Source organism: Branchiostoma lanceolatum, chromosome 17 (genome assembly GCF_035083965.1).
Source record: "Branchiostoma lanceolatum isolate klBraLanc5 chromosome 17, klBraLanc5.hap2, whole genome shotgun sequence".
NCBI classification, from domain to species: Eukaryota; Metazoa; Chordata; class Leptocardii; order Amphioxiformes; family Branchiostomatidae; genus Branchiostoma; species Branchiostoma lanceolatum.
In genome coordinates this window covers 10,591,068-10,610,768 of record NC_089738.1, presented here as the reverse complement: position 1 = coordinate 10,610,768, position 19,701 = coordinate 10,591,068, and the positions used below count along the sequence as shown (strand labels likewise).

Here is a 19,701-nt window from a genome sequence, read left to right as displayed (position 1 = left end):
ATTCTAATTACAATATTCTCGTGTATTTAGTGGAGGGAATAGCGCGGAATGATTTGATGATACCTTCTGCTTTAAATCACCGATAAAATCAAAGCCTGTCCGAATGGTATATTTACATTTCACAATCTTGTCATTTCATACAAAAGCCAAGGATTTGTGTTTTAAAAGACTACACATTCATGAATACAATACAACTTCCTGACTTACATTCCCTTTTTTCCTTGTCGTTTCTGTTGTACAATTTTCCCAGTGACTGTTTTAATGTTGATTTGTGGTATTCTTTCCAAATTTTCATAACTCCCCTTTACGATGTCTTCTTGGTTTGTCCCAAACGCGTTGTCTGTAATTTGTTTCAGTGGTCGAACAGGTGTCAGTACAGCCAGTCGCCCCTCTGTAACGTTACAGGATGGTGGATCTGCATAAGATTCAGCAAAGTTTTCTGTCAAAAATGTTGTTGAAACACCGCAGGCCGATATCACTTCTGAGTGTATTGTTGTTTGCTACTGTCGGATGCTTCCACTTCGCAGGCGACATTTCTTACGGTTTTAGAGGTGAGGAATCATCTTGATTTACAGTCAAATCAATGTGTGTTACATGTAAAAATATGTAAACACTAGCAAATCTTTACTCCACCACCGGGTTGCAGTCTGTGTCGTAGTCTGCGCGGAGTTAGACTGTTCTGTACCGGTGCTGTCTTTATCAAAGATAGAAAATTAACTATACGATCGACCTTCTTTAAACCGTGTATGTTGAAAATGAAAATTATCACTGAAACGAAATGCAAGAAATAAAACCCACTCGATCATAGTTTTTGCTGGGGCCGTCCAAATAGTTTTCCACGTGACATACCTGAAGTTTGCATAAAAAATTGATTACGGCAGGTAACATAGCATTGAAATACGTGTAATTGATTGAGGGTGAAGAAGACTTCTGAATTACTCTTTCAGCAACAATCTGTTGATAAACCAACAAACCATTAGTATACTGGGTATTAATATTGTTTCCGTGAACTTTCTGTTTAAAAGACGTGGTTCTCAGGCTTAACTCATAGTGAATATATACAGACAACAATCTGTGCCAGCCTTACTCTACGTGGCATGTTTTGTTATTGCTTGTATCAGTCCTGCGAAGCTAGCTATAGCTCTTCAGAACAAAACGTCATGGTGTGCGTTGTAAACTTAATCTGTATGCCTTTATCATCATTTCAGCAATTGGGTACACGAATGCGATGGTAGAGACCTCTAAACCAGTTGCCATCCACCACAACCCCAGAGGGAAGAACGAGAGCATCGCCTGTGTCATCGAAAATTCTCTCGGAGATGGTTGCCAAGGACTGGGGTTTGCCTCCCTCGTTTTGCAGACGATAGACGACATCACAACATGTCTTGTAAGTGTGTCTGTTATATTTTCACATGGCCAGATGGCGTCGACCAATCAGAAGCCTCCATTGCCCATGTGTTAATCGCCATAACACACCCGTGATTATCATTCCTCCCATTATGTAGAGGATAACACACCCGTGATCATCATTCCTCCCATTATGTAGAGGGGGGGTGTATCTTTTTGTTAACAATCGTATGTTTATTTGTTCCCAAAAATGCTGATTGCCTTAATAGAATAAATCAAATCTTTTGTAAGCAGATAACGAAATAGAATAAACCATTTCAATACAAGTCAAATCTAAACGGGCGGAACTGTAAGTGGAGCCGCCCACAGCATTGTCAGAAGGACACCCACTGCAGGAAGGACTGATGATGATAGATAATTTAGAGAGTTTAGTTACCTACACTGCACGAAATGGCCTCGTTTCCCGGCGTATACGTACCGGGATTTTTCTGTATTTTTGTCGGATACTGACGGATACTGACGGATACATGCGGATTCGTGTAAGGTATCCGACTATTTCCGCACCGGTATATGGAATATTTCCTGAAGAATCCGAAAGTAAGGGATTTTCGACGAATACGGAGCCGTACACTGTACGGAAATGCCACCGATCCTGACGGATACGAACAGGAATTTTTCTGTATTTTTGGCGGATACTGACGGATACATGCGGATTCGTGTAACGTATCCGACTATTTCCGCACCGGTATATGGAATATTTCCTGAAGAATCCGAAAGTAAGGGATTTTCGACGAATACGGAGCCGTACACTGTACGGAAATGCCACCGATCCTGACGGATACGAACAGGATTTTTTCTGTATTTTTGGCGGATACTGACGGATACATACGGATTCGTGTAACGTATCCGACTATTTCCGCACCGGTATATGGAATATTTCCTGAAGAATCCGAAAGTAAGGGATTTTCGACGAATACGGAGCCGTACACTGTACGGAAATGCCACAGATCCTGACGGATGCGTACAGGGATTTTTCTGTATTTTGAAGAAAATGGTGAATACTGACGGATACAGGTGGACAAAACAACGAATCCGTAACGGATCCGACTAAGTGCTTCCATTCCTAATTTAACTATACCCAAAACATCATTTTGAATGACAGGAAGTTTGGGAAAGCCTGTATGTAACATATGTATCATTTCATATCTCAACATAATGTATTTCTAAGTTCAAAAACTATCAAATACAATACAATACGGAAGTACTATGTGGCTAAATGATCCATTTCATTTGAGACAGGCTGAGGGACATCCACATACTCAAAGCACCACTGCATATGCAGGTTAATGTCGGTAAATTGGGGTTGTGCAAGCACAATGTTGTGAAAAATTATGGAATGTATTACAATTAACACCATCACAACATTGTGGTAATATTTACTACTGTATAGTGCCCTTGGACCAAAATCATCTACATGTTCTAAATATTCCACTAAAGTAATAAAAGCCTTATTTGTGGCCAGCTCTTCGTCTAAAAGCCATCAGATACAATTGTTTCAAATACAGAGGTTGAAAATAGAAAGTAACATTATACTGTCTGAAGAACTCTCATGATGACACGCCACATTTTAAACGTAAGTAGCATATGCCGTGGAACTGCATGTGTATAATCGTCCTCTCCCCATTCTCTGACTACATCTGAGTTCACTTCTTCCATGCACTCTTGGTAAGGGACAGGCAAGGCTGATTTCTTCTGTATCTGCAGGTTGGACTCAGCTTGGAGTCCATCTTGTGATGAACCAGTTCCTATATGATAAAACCAAATGATGAATAAATATCAATTCACGTATTTAAGGAACATGTCACATGATTTTGACATGGGCTTCGTTTCATCACAGCAGCTACAAAAAACACGGGACAATGGATATCCATCATGCCTCTCTCAGCTAACATTGAAGTGTACCGATGGTGGACTTACCGATGGAGCCTGAGGTACTCAGCAGCTGAGCATCTGACAGCTGATTGCTTTGTTCCCAGCCAAGGTCCTCACAATATGTGCTGCATTTGTGAAGGAAGTATCTGCCGATGCTGTACTGGATATATATATATATATATAAATGGAAACAATGACAAATATGAAACATATCACATACTCGCATGTGTAAAAAAATGAATCTGGGCATCGTTGAATTGACCACGTAAAACTTACATCTATAACTTGAATATGATATTGATCAAACATGCACAGCTATAACTGAATGAAATAATCACTGAGGCACACTACTAAGTTCTAGTTCACTATCCACAAACTGTGGGATCTTTGTGGGACAAATACTTATGACATTTTCTTCCCTTCCATATCTTTAATTATCTTTCCCTCCACTGCTTGCTATTTTGTATCTGAAACGTTAACCAGACACACATGTCTGATGACCATTGGCAAGAATGAACAAATTGAAATTTTAAATTTCCTAGATCCTAACGCCGTAAAAGGGCAGGTCGGCTGGAGAATTCTTATGGTCATGCGAATGCGATGATATGTCAAGCCACAATAGGAGGATAACTGACGTCAAAACTAGTTAGAAACGGGAATTTTTCAATTTGTACTTACCAAAGGGCAGTCCCTCAAAATGATGAATCAACTCCCTACCAGCGTTTACAAGGGGGGAGGGGGGCGACGAATATTGCATGCACGAAGAAGACAACGTCGCAATTCCGTGCGTTTGAGTTTACACCGAATTCCCTTCGACTCTCAAGTCACTCAAAAATCACTGGTCGACCATGGTAGACTCTGGCGATGCCATGTTAAGCACAGAAGGTGATGAAACGCCGTTCTTGTCTGTGCTGTTAACCGAAAGAAAACCGTTAACGTTTGTCGCGCCCAGAAGTGTCTTGTGGGTAATTTGGATATCCGACACGAATCCGTGTTCCGTACACGTCAGGATCCGAGACAGCTCATGACTTCTAACATATTGGCAAATCTGAACTTCTAACATATTGGCAAATACATAAAAAAATGTAAGATCCGAGTAGATATTTTATCTGTACCCGAAACGTATCCAGACGTATACGGCATCAGAATTGCTGGATCTGAGGTGTTCCTGGTATTTGTCCGAATTTGCTCGGAAACGTTCCGTATCTGTACCCGAAACATATGAAGGATCCAGACGTATACGGCGCGGGAATTGTCGGATCTGAGGTGCATCGGATCCAATCGGAAACGTTCCGTATCTGCTATGATGCGCAATTCCGGATCTGTTGGATTCGTCAGGATCTGAGATTATGCCGCGTGCCGTGCAGTGTGTATTTGTTGGTCAGGATCCGAAGCAACTACCGACAAACAATCCGAACATCTCTGCCATATTGACAAATATCTAGAAACGAAGGATCCGCGCAAATATCCTCAGGTATCCGACGCGCATCACGGATCCAGACGTATACGGCGTCGGAATTGCCGGATCTGAGGTGCATCGGATCCAATCGGAAACGTTCCGTATCTGCTATGATGCGCAATTCCGGATCTGCTGGATTCGTCAGGAAATGAGATCATGCCGTGCCGTGTGTATTTATTCGTCAGGATCCGAAGCAACTACCGACATACAAACAATCCGAACATTCCAAATATCAAAAAACGAGGGATCCGCGCAAATATCTTCGGGTATCCGAGGCGCATCACGAATCCAGAAGAATACGGCGTCGGAATTGGTCGGATCTTCGGGCACTTCAGTATCCGAGCAGTGAACTGGGATTTTTCCGGATTCGCTCGGAAACGCCATGAGGCCCGATTCCGGATACGTCGGATCCGTCAGGATACGTGGCCATTTCGTGCAGTGCTAGTATACCAATACAATCTTGCCCAAGGCTTGGTGGTACTTTTAATCACATCTATTAAAACGCATGTATTCAAACTTTTCTTTGAGCCCAAAGTGCACCGCGCTGCTACAATTAAAATCAAGGTCATATATCACCATCAAGTTGGGGGAAAATAACACTTGTTTCTCACATACAGGCACGTGGATTCGTTCCAACGGTCATTTGGACAGAGTGTGACTACTGCGGGCCGCCTGGAAACGGACAGAACTACTGGACTTGGTACTTTGAAGGTAGTGAGTTCACTCGAACAATGTTTAGCAGCTATCTATCTAACTATAGATAATATACACAACAGTTGGACATAAACTCGGATATTTAGTTGTACTGGATTATTTTCATGGATTAAAAGCGATCCTATTAAGCAATTGCAGTACTGCATCACAGCACCTCGGAGAATGCTGCGGTACTGCACTTGATTGATAGATGTAGCTTTTGATCCATGAAAAGGTCACCGTTAGTTGTACACAGCCGTTATGGTCAAGTTTAGAAGCTATCTATATAACTATGAACATTAAATAATATACACAACAATTTAATAAAAGCTTGGAACTAGATTTTACACAGAGCTTCATAAATACAGATACAGAACAATAACGCTTGTAATTTCTGTACTTTGCTCACACGCACAGGTAGGGATCAAGATATAGTACAGCAAGCAAAGACTCGAGTGTGCATCGGACCCACCAGGATACCTGACGCCAGTCGTCCTTCGGTAGGTGCATTTCTCTTCATATTTATAGTGCTCATAGGCCACACTGGCGTGATTTTATGGGTGGTATCCTCTCTACGCCCAAATGATAAGAGCACGCATGAGAAAAGGCGACAAAAAGATGCCTAAATTCTGACAAAAGATAATTTAACGCACAAAACATGATAATCAAGAAACATTTTATCATTGTTCTTTCATCAGGAGGTTGGTTTTTAAGAAGACCGCGATGTAACGGAAACTTAGCCCATCAAGCAGTTACTCCATCACTGATTAATCCACACACCGTATAGAGCAATTTAAAGGAAAATTGGATCTATCGATGGACAGACAACACTAATTAACATAGACGTTGCATTCGTTGCCTGTTGTGAGATTTAATGTTAAATGATCTATATATCCGTTGATAAATTATGTCAGCTTCCCGTAATTAATTTTGTTGTTGTTGACTTGAATCAGGTTTACCTGACTCGATCAGGAGCAATGGGGGAGTTGGTGGATTTCCGGTTTGCAGACATGGAAAACAAGGTGACGGAATACTTCCAACCAATAACAGCAGAGACCCGGGCTCTTGTCAATCACGTCATATCCGGTTATCTCCAGCCAGCCGCTCGAGTCAAGAACACCGTGGATACTTTCTACCAATCCTCCATGGCGAACAGTGTTAATATAGGTAGGTACTATACATTGTATATCACACTTATTTTCCTGCATCTTTCTTCAGTTTATCACATGTATGCACACTTATACATCCTACAAGTGATATTTAAATGTACACTGCAACACGACCAAAATGAATATCTAGTTGTATTACATGCGTAGCTTTAGCTTGTCATTGTTTTTGTACAAAGGTACTAAAGGTGCATGGATATATGAGTTTGCACTTTGCACAGTCAAACCAGAAAAAGTCATCACACACATACACACACACAAATGCTCAGTTACACGCATATCTACACACACATTCACACGCACTTCTACACATACATGAACAAACACAAATACGTACACACACACACACACAAACACACATATAAATACACACAAAACTCCTTGTAGCTCAATCAAACATGAATATGGTGTGATTGTTTTTACAGGTGTCCACGTGAGACTGAAAGCAGGTCATGCTAAAGAGATGGCACTCTATGACCAGACGCCTCCAAAACTGCAAGACTTTGTCCAAGTCGTGCAACGTCTTACAAACGACATCGCCGCAACAAACTCCGGCAGAGAGATCCGCATATTCCTGGCCTCTGATCTTGACGAAGTTATCGAGGAATTTAAGTCCAAGTTTGGGGACAACAGAGTCTTACACATCGGCGCTTTCAGGGGAGAAAAATTGGAAGACCAATGGGAAAAGAGAAGCTCTGGACAGCAGTTAGGAGATCAGGTGTTCAGTGACATTTTGCTGATGACAAAGTGTGACTACTTTGTCCATGATGAGTCAAACGTCGCTTCTGTGGTGTACTACTTAAACCCTAACCTTAAGAGCTACTACGTCAATGGAGACGACTCAGACTTCAGACGACTTAATGCGCAACCTCGTTTTGATTCTGGTGAGCTTTTTCGTCAGGCCGTTGCCAGGGAGACGCGCAATCTAAACCTTTCTAATTGGTGGGATGTCTCGTCTTGGGCTCATCTTGAAACCTGGGTTAGAGTGCTGTGGGGATTTCTGTTCACAGAAACGGGAACGAACATTGAACAGCTTAAGTGTTACTACAAGAACATGAAATGGAGCAAATGTCGTAATGAGTTTGTAAGATCAAAGTTTGCCAGCAATAGTGACATGAAGAAATTGATGGGTCTGTGAAGCTGTTGAAATATGTATCAGGGCTTGAAATACATTGCACGGAATAGGTGCAAAAGACAATAAAGATTTTGGTTGCACAGCATAAAATAAAATAAAATACAATTTTGTGTATTAAAGGCAATATGTGATATTTCTGATACGCTACAAGACCACATTTCCAAAAGGAGTAATATGAATTAAATGACACAATACAAGGCCACTCTTTCATCTGGAATTTTGTACAAGTGTAAAGCATACATTCTATGATGTGATATAAAAAGTGTTTTTTCCCTATATGAATTCACAAATATAAAGATAACAATATCCTCTGTTTCGAAAGGAGCAGGAAACACAAACCCGTCATTCTTGATATTTCTTTTACAATAAAAGTGTTCCTCATTTTAAAAATTGTTCATCTCTTTTGTGTGTGAAGATTTCTTACACAGAAGTAGACAATTTGAATGCATGGTGTTAAGTGGTGTAATCAATAAAATGTATATGAATTTTTCTTGACATTTCCGATGAAGACATAATTACGACAGTATCGCTGCGGCGTTTGATGTACAGTTTCGCTAGGGATCATTTTGGTTATTTTTATATGCATGAGCTCAGCTTATTAGTTGCTGGTCTGTCTGTTATCACCCGACAGGGCGCTGTCAGCACTGAGAGGGGGGGGGGTTGTTTGGTTTGTCGACTACACACTTGTCGGGGCAAGGGTCTAGATGCTGCCCCTATGCGCCAGGGTGACCTATATACGACAACTGGTCGAACAGGTGTCAGTGGTCGAACAGGTGTCAGTACAGACATTCTACCCTCTGTAACGTTACAGGATGGTGGATCTGTGTAAGATTCAGCAAAGTTTTCCGTCAAAAATGTTGCTGAAACACCGCAGGCCGATAACACTTTGGGTTGTATTTCTGCTTGCTACTGTCGGATGCTTCCACGTCGCAGGTCACATTTCTTTCGGTTTCACAGGTGAGGAATCGTTTTGATTTACAAAGTGTATTACATACAAAATCTTTTGATCCCATACTATACACTCTTGTATCATGTAGATTAGCCTTATAGAATTCTAGTTAAGTACCAGTAGATGCTTTGTACCTTGTACAATTATTGTGCAATAAAGTTATATTATATCAAACTAATGTGTGAACGTTAGCAAACCACCAGACTGTAGTGTGTGTCGTAGTCTGCACGGTGTTAGACTGTTCCGTACCAGTACTGTCTTTACTAAAGATATAAGATTAAATGTAGCAGAACGATCTTCGTCGTTACAAACCGTGTACGTTGATAATGAAAATATGTGTGACGTTACTTGATACAGAATTTGCCTTTCCCTGAAACGGAATACAAGTAATAAAGCCCACTCGGTCAAAGATTCTGCTGGGGCCGACAAAATAGTTTTCCACGTGACATACCTGATGAGGTTTGCATAAGAATGTCAGTACAACAGCTGGTAACAAGAGTCCGAAGACCCAAAATCTCAATGAAATTTGTTTTTATATGAGATTGCCCTAGTTATTTGTTGTTGCTGCTGGTTGTTTTGTTTTGTGTGCCAGAGGGTATCCACGTAGTAGAACCTAGAAAGGCAACATTTTCGGGAAAATGCAGGATATTCCCCTCCCATTACCTACACCTCAAATATGACGTCCTTAGCATTTACTGTAGTGTAAGGGAATTCTGAAGTTTCTGCATAAATTATGCAAACAAGGTCTGTATTAGCATAATGTATGGTCAGGTGTGTTCAGCTTTCCTAAAGGTACCTACATCTGAAATATATCATAAGTAGCTTTTATGGTAAGGGTAATGCGTATATTATCCAAAAACTCCTCATTAGCATAATTTTTGGCCAGGTTTTCTGACCTTTCATAAAGGCACCTACATGTCAAATATGAAATCCGTAGCCTTTACAGTAAGGGAAATACAAGGTTATACCTAAATTATACAAATGAGGTCCGCATCAGCATATTTTATGGACAGCTGTATTCACCTTCCCTAAAAGTACCTACATCTGAAATATGACATCCGTAGCTTTAACGGTAAGGAAAAAACACGGTTATAAATAAATTATGCAAATGAGGTATTCGTTAGCATAATTTATTGCCATGTGTGTTCACCTTTCCTAAAATTACCTACATCTGAAATATGTCTTTTTTCATGGAGATAAATAGCATTCCGATACTTTGGGATGGTTAAAGGTGAAACATGCTTCTGATTTACTCTTTCAGCTACACTCTGTCTGTTTATAAACCAACAGACCAGTAGTATACTGGGCATTATACTCTTGAACGTTTAAAAAAACGTGATTCTCAGGCTAAACCTCTCGTAAATATTTACTGACTAGACAACAATCTGAGTTCTGAAAATATTTGTCTGGGCGGTAGTAATGCCAATCAAATACGTATAACGTTACAAACGAAAGTTCAACATAAAGGTAACAAGATACACAAGATAAAAGTTACTCAAACAACTGGATTAGATTTATGCATCACAAAATCTACCCAATCGCTTGAGAAATTGTTATCTTGTGTATCTTATCACCTTTATGTCTTGCCTTCATCGTCGACGTATAAAGGAATGTTGTCAAATGTATAAATATTGTCTTACGTAAAGTATGTTTTGTTGCTTGTATCGGCCTTGCGAAGACTAATAGGAACTAGTTATACATGTAGCTCTTCACAACAAAACGTCATAGTATTCATTGCAAAATTTATCTGTATGCCTTCATCATCATTTCAGCAATTAAGTTAACGAATGTGATGATGAGGACCCCTAAACCAGTTGCCATCCACCACAACCCCAAGGGGAAGAACGAGAGCATCGCCTGTGTCATCGAAAATTCTCTCGGAGATGGCTGCACGGGGATGGGGTTCGCCTCCCTCGTTTTACAGACGATAGACGACATCACAACATGTCTTGTAAGTGTGTCTTCTAGTACTGACCGACACACACAGAGAGAGAGAGAGAGAGAGAGAGAGAGAGAGAGAGTTTAGTTACTCAGTATACCAATACAATACTTTGCAATTTGATTACAGTATAAAATTACACGGCAGTGCTACAAAATCAACTTCATATCACCATCAAGTTGGGCGGAAAATCAGACTTGTTTCTCACATATAGGCACGTGGATTCGTTCCAACAGTCATTTGGACAGAGTGTGACTACTGCGGGCCGCCAGGAAACGGACAGAACTACTGGACTTGGTACTTTGAAGGTAGTGACTTTCTACTCGCACACAGCCAATATCGTGAAGTTTAGCAGCTATCATTCTAAGTATGAATAATATGTAAGCATTTGGATTAGTATGTACTGAGATATTTAGTTGTACTGGATTCCTTTCATAGATCAAAAGCGTCCCATGTGAAGCAGTTGCAGTAATGCTACGCTGGAGCTTGGAGAATGCTACAGGACTGCACTTGATTAATAGATGTCGCTTTCGATCCATGGAAAGGTTACCGTTATTAGAACACAGTCGTTATGGTCAAGTTTAGCTATAAAGAATATACACAGTATTTTGATAAAAGCGTGGTAACATGTTTTACACCGAGCTATAAAGATGCAGATTCAGAACATAACACTTGTAACCTTTATACACGTACAGGCAGGAATGAAGATATAGTGCAGCAAGCGAAGACTCGGATTTGCATGGGACCCGCTAGGATTCCTGTCGCTTGTCCTTCGGTAGGTGCTGAACGTACTGTGGTCTTTATTTCTTGGTGGCAGATAGCTTGTGATTTAAGTAAGAAGTGCTGTAGGTTTGGGCCCCCTAGCAGCTTACTCTGGAACTGCGGGGGCGTTTCGGTCAAAAGCTTCCAATGAGATCGAATAACTTAACAAACGAACGGCGGATTTCCATGATATTTAGTATGCAGGTAGCTTAAATGGTGCAAATTATGCAATTGGGTCTTAATTTGCATAATTAATGAGGAACATTTATATTCACAGTGTTGTAGGACTCATGCATGTTGTGGCACCTAACACCTGTTAGTTGCGAAACTGGGGCAAATAGTCCCCTGCTGGAAGGCCTGTCCCCAGGGGCCCGACAGCAAGCATGTTTTTTTATATGTGGATAGCTTAAGTGATGCTTGATATAATGAAAATATACATATACATGTACTCGGAAACTGCAGTCTACACCGAAATAAATCTTGCTTGCTGTGAGATTAAATGTTAAATGATCTATATATCCGTTGATAAATTATGTCAGCTTCCCGTAATTAATTTTGTTGTTGTTGACTTGAATCAGGTTTACCTGACTCGATCAGGAGCAATGGGGGAGTTGGTAGATTTTCGGTTTGCCGACATGGAAAACAAGGTGACAGAATACTTCCAACCAATAACAGCAGAGACCCGGGCTCTTGTCAATCACGTCATATCCGGTTATCTCCAGCCAGCCGCTCGAGTCAAGAACATCGTGGATACTTTCTACCAATCCTCCATGGCGAACAGTGTTAATATAGGTAGGTACTACACATTGTATATCTGAGATGTACACAATGAAGTGCAAATTATGCAAATTCGGACTTAATTTGCATAAGTAATGATGGATATCTATATTCTAATTCTAATGTAAGCATGTTGTGGCAGCTTGCACCTGTTAGTTTTGAAACTATATGTCAAGTATTCCCAGGGACCCAACAGCTGGTGGTCAAACCACAAAGGGATATACAGTAAACCAAACCTGTATACTTGTTTCTATTTTGTGGATAGCTAAAGTGTTACTAGGTATAATGAAATGGTGATAATGCAAATCAGAATCTAATTCGCATAATTAATGGCGGCATTTTATAAACCCACTCCGTTTAGTGGTGCGACAGTTCAAAAATGCAACATATGTAACTGAGAGATTGGACATTGATAGATAAAAGTTATGGAAATGAAGACCTAATTTGCATGATTAATGAGAAAATACTGTAATTCCATATTGGTAGATAACTGGAATTTCTTACTTGTGGCATTTGGAAGTTATGTGACAGTGAACATAGTTGAATATAGATTATGCAATTGTGGGCCTAATTTGCATAACATGTATTTCATGGAGATTTGAGGTCTTCTAACTCTTGTTTTTTGTTTCCTTTTTCAAATTATCACATTTACAACGTATTCACTTAGTAGTAAAACACATCCTACAAGTGATAAGAATTTAGGACATACATGTATCAAAGACTGAAAGAGTGAGAGAGAAAAACATTAAATTTAGGTCAAGGGATTTGTCGACTGCTATGCAATATGCATCTTTTGACCAGTACATAAACCAAATAGCCCTTTTGGTTAGCTTTCCTCTTTGCCCTAAATTTGGAAATAGATTTTTAATAGTCTGTTGGTTGCAAAGGATTTCGTCATTTAAACGTATACTGAAGCCAAACGAAGATTGTACAAATGTAGTAACTGTTGTATTATAAACGTGGCTTTTCTGTTTTTCTTTTTGCACGAAAGGCTTTGAATGTGCATGAACTTTGCATAGTTTCACACACACACACACACACACACACACACACACACACACACACACACACACACATACAAACACTCCTTATAGCTCAAACATTAATATGGTTTGATTGTTTTTACAGGTGTTCACGTGAGAATGAGAGCATGTCACATTAAAGAGATGGTACTCTTTCACCAGACACTTCCAAAACTGCAAGACTTTGTCCAAGTCGTGCAGCGTCTTATAAAAGACATCGCCAAAACAAACTCCGGTAGAGAGATCCGCATATTCCTTGCCTCTGATATTGACGAAGTTATTGAGGAATTCAAGTCCAAGTTTGGGGAAAACCGAGTCTTGCACATCGGCGCTTTCAGGGGAGAAACACTTGATAAAAAATTCGCAAAAAAAAGCTCTGGACAGCAATTAGGGGATCAGGTGTTGAGTGACATTTTGTTGATGGCAAAGTGTGACTACTTTGTCCATGATGAGTCAAACGTCGCTTCTGTTGTGTACTATTTTAACCCTAACCTTAAGAGTTACTTCGTCAGTGGAGATGCCTCAGACTTTAGACGACTTAATGCACAACCTCATTTTGATTCTGAGGAACTTTTCCGTCAGGCCGTTGCCAGGGAGACGCGCAACTTGATGATCATTCCTGATTGGCGAGATTTCTCGTCTTGGGCTCGTCTTAAGACCTGGGTTAGAGGGCTGAGGGGATTTCTTGGATCATTGTTCGCAGAGCAGGAAAGGGATATTGCTCAATTGAAGTGTTTTTACAATAACTTGAAATGGAGCAAATGTCGCAATGAGTTTGTAAGATCAAAGTTTGCCAGCAATAGTGACATGAAGAAATTGATGGGTCTGTGAAGCTGTTGAAATATGCACTGCACGAAATGGCCTCGTATCCCGGCGTATACGTACAGGGATTCCTCCGGAAATATTCCATATCCCGGTGCGGATTTAGCGTATCCGTTAAAACTAACGGATACGCTAAATCCGCACCGGGATATGGAACATTTCCGGAGGAATCCCTGTACGTATACGCCGGGATACGAGGCCATTTCGTGCAGTGATGGATCAGGGCTTGAAATACATTTTAAGGCACCTAACCAATTTTTGTGTGTGCACAGTATGAAATGAAATAGAAAGCCAGCAAATACTGCCTACAGGAATTGCTGTCTTTCTTGAGCTTTAATTTGAGATGCTATTGCTACATTTGTATCTTTTCTTTTTTAAAGTGATAAAACAATCCCGTTCTAATCTTTTGTGACACTTGAATGTAAAGAATATGCTGTGGTGGTGTTCAATACTACACAACCCTACGCAAAATCTATAGGTGCACTGCACTGGCGCAACCACAGTCAAAACTGTGGTGCGCAGCTCCAATTTTTGGTGCACAAAAAACGCACCTGCACCCGGTATTTCGAGCCCTGTGCATGTTCCTAGCAACAGTCAGTGAAGAAATTCTGATATAGGTCACACTGTGTATACAGTGTCACATAGTTTTACACTTCTTGTAATGTTCTTTTAATGTTCTTTAAGAAATCAGGCACAGAAATGTTCAACACATTCAATCTTTTTATTTAAAGAACATCACTTACCATTGTGCATTTAGGAAACAAATTTGTGGGAGATTTTTGATATTAACATCTTATGGTGCAAACACAGAACAAGTACATGTATTATATATATATACAGCAAAAAATCTACACTATCAAACAAGCCATATCTTTCATTGACAAGTACGTCGAAAGCTAAAACGATTTCTAACCACAATTTTTAACATCTTCAGAAGTCTATGAAATATACAGTCGTTCTAAGTTTCAAAAGAGTTGTTGAATTTTTTCGAAAGATAAGTTTCAGTCAAAGATACAATTTTGTGTATTTAAGGCAATATGTGATATTCCTGATACTTTACAAGGCTTTCATCTGGCATTTTGTACAAGTGTAAAGCATATACATTCTATGATGTGATACAAGAAGCATTTTTTCCCTCGATCATTTCACACATAAAGATCATTACAATATCTTCTGTTTTTGAAGAAGGAAACATCAACCCTTTATTTCATAGGTCTTGACATTTCCTTAACAATAAAAGTGTTCTTAATTTTCAAAATTGCTTCTCTTTTTTGTGTGTGAATATTTTCTTTCACATAAGTAGACGATTTTAGTGCATGGCGTGAAGTGGTGTAATCAGGAAAACCTTTCCTTGTCATGAAGTTTTCGCTGAAATCTCAAAACGACGGTTCAAGGCGAACGTCTACCTCCTGGCACTTCCACGGCTACTTGCGCTGCTTCCTGCGCTGGCTGGTCGTGAGCTGTGCGGTGATCTCGCGCTCCCTGAAACCGCCAGAACCATTCCCAGGTCGACCTGTTTCGGTGACGTCACGCTCGCACGACTGGCAGGTCCAGACCGAGCAGAGGATGACGTCCTATATAAGAGAGGGAAGTCAGAAACAAGACCACATTTCCAAAAGGAGTAATATGAATTAACTGACACAATACAAGGCCACTCTTTCATCTGGAATTTTGTACAAGTGTAACGCATTCATTCTATGATGTGAGATAAAAAGTGTTTTATCCCTATATGAATTCACAAACATAAAGATAACAATATCCTCTGTTTTTAAAGGAGCAGTAAACACAAACCCTTCATTTTTGATATTTTCTTTACAATAAAAGTGTGCCTCCTTTTAAAAAAATTTCCTCTCTTTTAGTGTGAAGATTTCTTGCACAGAAGTAGACAATTTGAACGCATGGTCAAATCAATAAAACCTTTAATGTTTATGAAGTTTTCTTGACATTTTCGACGAAAACACAATTACGACAGTTTCGCTGTCGCGTTTGATGTACAGTTTCGCTAGGCATCATTTTGATTCTTTTCTTTTTATATTTTTAGAGGCATACTTGGTTTGTCTCAAAGCGTGTATTTTTATATGCATGAGTTCAGCTTATTAGTAGCTGGTCTGTCTGTTATCACCCGACAGGACGCCGCCGTACAGCACCGAGAGGGGGGGGGGGGGGTGTTGTTTGGTTTGTCGACTTCTACCCGTTGGGGCAAGGGTCTAGATAGGAGGGACCTATATACGACAACTGGTCGAACAGGTTTTAGTACTGGTCAAACAGGTGTCAGTAAAGCCATTTGACCTTCTGTAACGTAACAGGATGGTGGATCTGTGTAAGAGTCAGCAAAGTCTTCCGTCAAAAATGTTGCTGAAACACCGCAGGCCGATAACACTTTGGGTTGTATTTCTGCTTGCTGCTGTCGGATGCTTCCACTTCGCAGATCACATTTCTTTTGGTTTCACAGGTAAGGAATAGTTTTAATTTACAAAGTGTATTACATACAAAATCTTTTGATCCCATACTATACACTCTTGTATCAGGTAGACTAGCCTTATAGAACTGTAGTTAAGTACCAGTAGATGCTTTGTACCTTGTACAATCATTGTGCAATAAAGTTATATCATATAAAACTAATATGTGAACGTTAGCAAATCTTTAATCCAGCACCGGATTGTAATCTGTGTCGTAGTCTGCACGGTTTTGTCTTTACTTAAGATATCAAATTAAATGTAGCAGAACGATCTTCGTCGTCACAAACCGTGTACGTTGAAAATGAAAATATGTGTGACGTTACTTGATACAAAATTTGCCTTTCCCTGAAACGGAATACAAGTAATAAAGCCCACTCAGTCAAAGACTTTGCTGGGGCCGACAACATAGTTTTCCCAGAACATACCCGATGAGGTTTGCATAAGAATCTCAGTACGACAGCTGGTAAATAGCATTCCGATACTTTGGGATGGTTAAAGTGAAAAATGCTTCTGGATTACTCTTTCAGCTAACGTAACATGACAAATTAACGTCCGATTTATTCAAAACGTATTAATCTTAAACCGCGCGGACATAGCCAAATTTTGAACCCATGGGCAGAAATATCAGCTCTTCTTAAAAGAAAATGCATGGTCTGTAAGTTATTCTCCGCCTATTTAACGCCGTGCGAGCTGCATGTATTTATACTGAGGTATATGATGAAGAATTGTGCTAGGGTAACCCATTATCGTCCACTTCAGTCTTTTCCCTTCTAGTGCTATGCTTAAAGAACATAGACCAGAAAAAAATGCACAGTAACTGTTCAAAGTCGGTGTCGAATTACATATGAAATACGTTATGCGTGACGCTTCCGTGCAACTTGTTGTTACTGGTTCAGGAGTTTATTCTGTTATGTCGCTGGACGTAAACCTTTTTCATTGTTTTGTATAATAGAGAGAGATGGCTAAGGATCATACTTATGACGTTCTTTATTGCTTATGAGAACAGGCGATGGCATAATACACCGCGACATGTGGACATGAGCCAAATCGGACGTAAATAGGTTCTGCACGTAAATAGGTCATGTTACGTTACACTCTGTCTGTTTATAAACCGACAAACCGGTAGTAGACATTATACTCTTGAACGTTTAAAAAACGTGATTCTCAGGCTAAGCCTCTCGTAAACATTTACTGACTAGACAACAATCTGAGTTCTGAAAATATTTGTATGGGCGATAGTAATGCCAATCCAATACGTATACAAAAGAAAATTCAGCATAAAGGAAACAAGATACACAAGATAAAAGTTACTCAAACAACTGGATTAGATTTATGCATTTAAAAATCTACCCATTCGCTTGAGAAATTGTTATCTTGTGTATCTTATTACTTTGATGTCTTGCCTTCATCGTCGACGTATAAAGGAATGTTGTCAAATGTATATATACTGTCTTACGTAAAGTATGTTTCGTTGCTTGTATCGGCCTTGCGAAGACTAATAGGAACTAGTTATACATGTAGCTCTTCACAACAAAACGTCATAGTATTCATTGGAAAATTTATCTGTATGCCTTCATCATCATTTCAGCCATTAAGTTAACGAATGTGATGATGAGGACCCCTAAACCAGTTGCCATCCACCACAACCCCAAGGGGAAGAACGAGAGCATCGCCTGTGTCATCGAAAATTCTCTCGGAGATAGCTGCGCGGGGATAGGGTTTGCCTCCCTCGTTTTACAGACGATAGACGACATCACAACATGTCAAACACTGTTGTGTACTATTTCAACCCTAACCTTAAGAGTTACTTCGTCAGTGGAGATGCCTCAGACTTTAGGCGACTTAATAATCAACCTCATTTTGATTCTGAGGAACCTTTTCGCCAGGCCGTTGCCAGGGAGACGCGAAACTTGATGATCATTCCTGATTGGCGAGATTTCTCGTCTTGGGCTCGTCTTGAAACCTGGGTTAGAGTGCTGTTGGGATTTCTTGGATTCACAGAACAGGAATCGAATATTGGTCAAGTGAAGTGTTTTTACAATAACTTGAAATGGAGCAAATGTCGCAATGAGTTTGTAAAATCAAAGTTTGCCAGCAATAGTGACATAAAGGAATTAATGGGTCTGTGAAGTTGTTGAAATGCATTAGGGCTCGAAATACATTTTACAGCACGTAACATAAAATTTTTGTGCGCATAGCATGAAATGAAATAGAAAGCCAGCAAATCCTTAGAGGAATTGCTGTCGTTCTTCAAAGCTTCAATTTTAAGTGCTATTGCTAGCTTCACTTTTTCAAAGTGATAACACACTCCTGTTATAATTTTTGTGACACTTCGATGTAAAAAATATGCTGTGTGCTGGTGTTCAATACTACATAACCCTATGCAAAATCTAGGTACACTGCAGCGGCGCAACCACAGTCAAAAATGTAAAAAATCTCCAATGTTTGGTGCACAAAAATTCACTATCTTGCACCCGGTATTTATAGCCCTCTGCATGTTCCTAGCAATAGTCTTTAGTGAAATTCTGATATTGGCCACACTGTCACATGATTTTCCACTGATGGTAATGTTTTTAAAGAAATCAGTCACAGAAATGAAACAAGTCAAGGTTTCAACACATTCAATCTTTTTATTTAAAGAATATTACTTACCATTGTGCATTTAGAAAATAACTTTGTGGGAGATTTTTGCTATTAATATCTAATGGTGCAAACACAGAACAAGTGCATGTATTATGTATATATACAGCAAGAAATCGACACTATCAAACAAGCCATATTTTTCATTGGCAAGTACGTCGAAAGCTAAAATGATTTCTTAACACAATTTCTAACATCTTCAGAAGTCTGAAAAATATACAGTCATTCTAAGTTTCAAAAGCGTTGTTGACTTTATTCTAAAGATAAGTATCAGTCGAAGATACAATTTTGTGTATTTAAGGCAATATGTGATATTCCTGATACTTTACAAGGCTTTCATCTGGCATTTTGTACAAGTGTAAAGCATACATTCTATGATGTGATACAAGAAGCATTTTTTCCCTCGATCATTTCACAAATAAAGATCATTATAATATCTTCTGTTTTTGAAGAAGGAAACACCAACCCTTTATTTCATAGGTCTTGATATTTCCTTTACAATAAAAGTGTTCTTAATTTTCAAAATTGCTTCTCTTTTTTGTGTGAATATTTTCTTACACACAAGTAGACGATTTTAGTGCATGGCGTGAAGTGGTGTA

General features: G+C 39.6%; 2 protein-coding genes and 1 long non-coding RNA gene across 3 annotated transcripts; 2 read left to right on the top strand and 1 right to left on the bottom strand.

The window, feature by feature from the left end:
• Window positions 1–355: 355 nt before the first annotated feature.
• Window positions 356–8,122, top strand: LOC136422993 (uncharacterized). Its single transcript, XM_066410967.1, has 6 exons — window positions 356–551; window positions 1,209–1,387; window positions 5,356–5,449; window positions 5,849–5,931; window positions 6,385–6,598; window positions 7,023–8,122. The coding sequence occupies exons 1-6, from the start codon at window positions 407–409 to the stop codon at window positions 7,733–7,735; spliced, it is 1,428 nt and encodes a 475-aa protein (XP_066267064.1). The 5' UTR covers window positions 356–406; the 3' UTR covers window positions 7,736–8,122.
• Window positions 2,366–4,370, bottom strand: LOC136422994 (uncharacterized). Its single transcript, XR_010753705.1, has 3 exons — window positions 3,958–4,370; window positions 3,325–3,439; window positions 2,366–3,152 (listed from the first exon to the last, which is right to left on the bottom strand). It is a non-coding gene; the product is annotated as an uncharacterized lncRNA (long non-coding RNA).
• Window positions 8,123–8,404: 282 nt separating the features above from the next.
• On the top strand, window positions 8,405–19,627 carry LOC136422992 (uncharacterized). Its single transcript, XM_066410966.1, has 8 exons — window positions 8,405–8,689; window positions 10,454–10,632; window positions 10,835–10,928; window positions 11,316–11,395; window positions 11,961–12,174; window positions 13,288–14,027; window positions 14,221–16,455; window positions 18,051–19,627. The coding sequence occupies exons 1-6, from the start codon at window positions 8,545–8,547 to the stop codon at window positions 14,010–14,012; spliced, it is 1,437 nt and encodes a 478-aa protein (XP_066267063.1). The 5' UTR covers window positions 8,405–8,544; the 3' UTR covers window positions 14,013–14,027; window positions 14,221–16,455; window positions 18,051–19,627.
• Window positions 19,628–19,701: the final 74 nt, after the last annotated feature.

What these genes read in the sequence shown, in the direction of transcription:
- LOC136422993 (XM_066410967.1), top strand. Translation starts at nt 407, where the DNA reads ATGGTGGATCTGCATAAGATTCAGCAAAGTTTTCTGTCAAAAATGTTG. An exon ending in CATTTCTTACGGTTTTAGAG is followed by an intron (nt 552 to 1,208) that starts GTGAGGAATCAT and finishes TCATCATTTCAG; the next exon opens with CAATTGGGTACACGAATGCG. An exon ending in ACGACATCACAACATGTCTT is followed by an intron (nt 1,388 to 5,355) that starts GTAAGTGTGTCT and finishes TCTCACATACAG; the next exon opens with GCACGTGGATTCGTTCCAAC.
- LOC136422992 (XM_066410966.1), top strand. Translation starts at nt 8,545, where the DNA reads ATGGTGGATCTGTGTAAGATTCAGCAAAGTTTTCCGTCAAAAATGTTG. An exon ending in CATTTCTTTCGGTTTCACAG is followed by an intron (nt 8,690 to 10,453) that starts GTGAGGAATCGT and finishes TCATCATTTCAG; the next exon opens with CAATTAAGTTAACGAATGTG. An exon ending in CTGGACTTGGTACTTTGAAG is followed by an intron (nt 10,929 to 11,315) that starts GTAGTGACTTTC and finishes ATACACGTACAG; the next exon opens with GCAGGAATGAAGATATAGTG.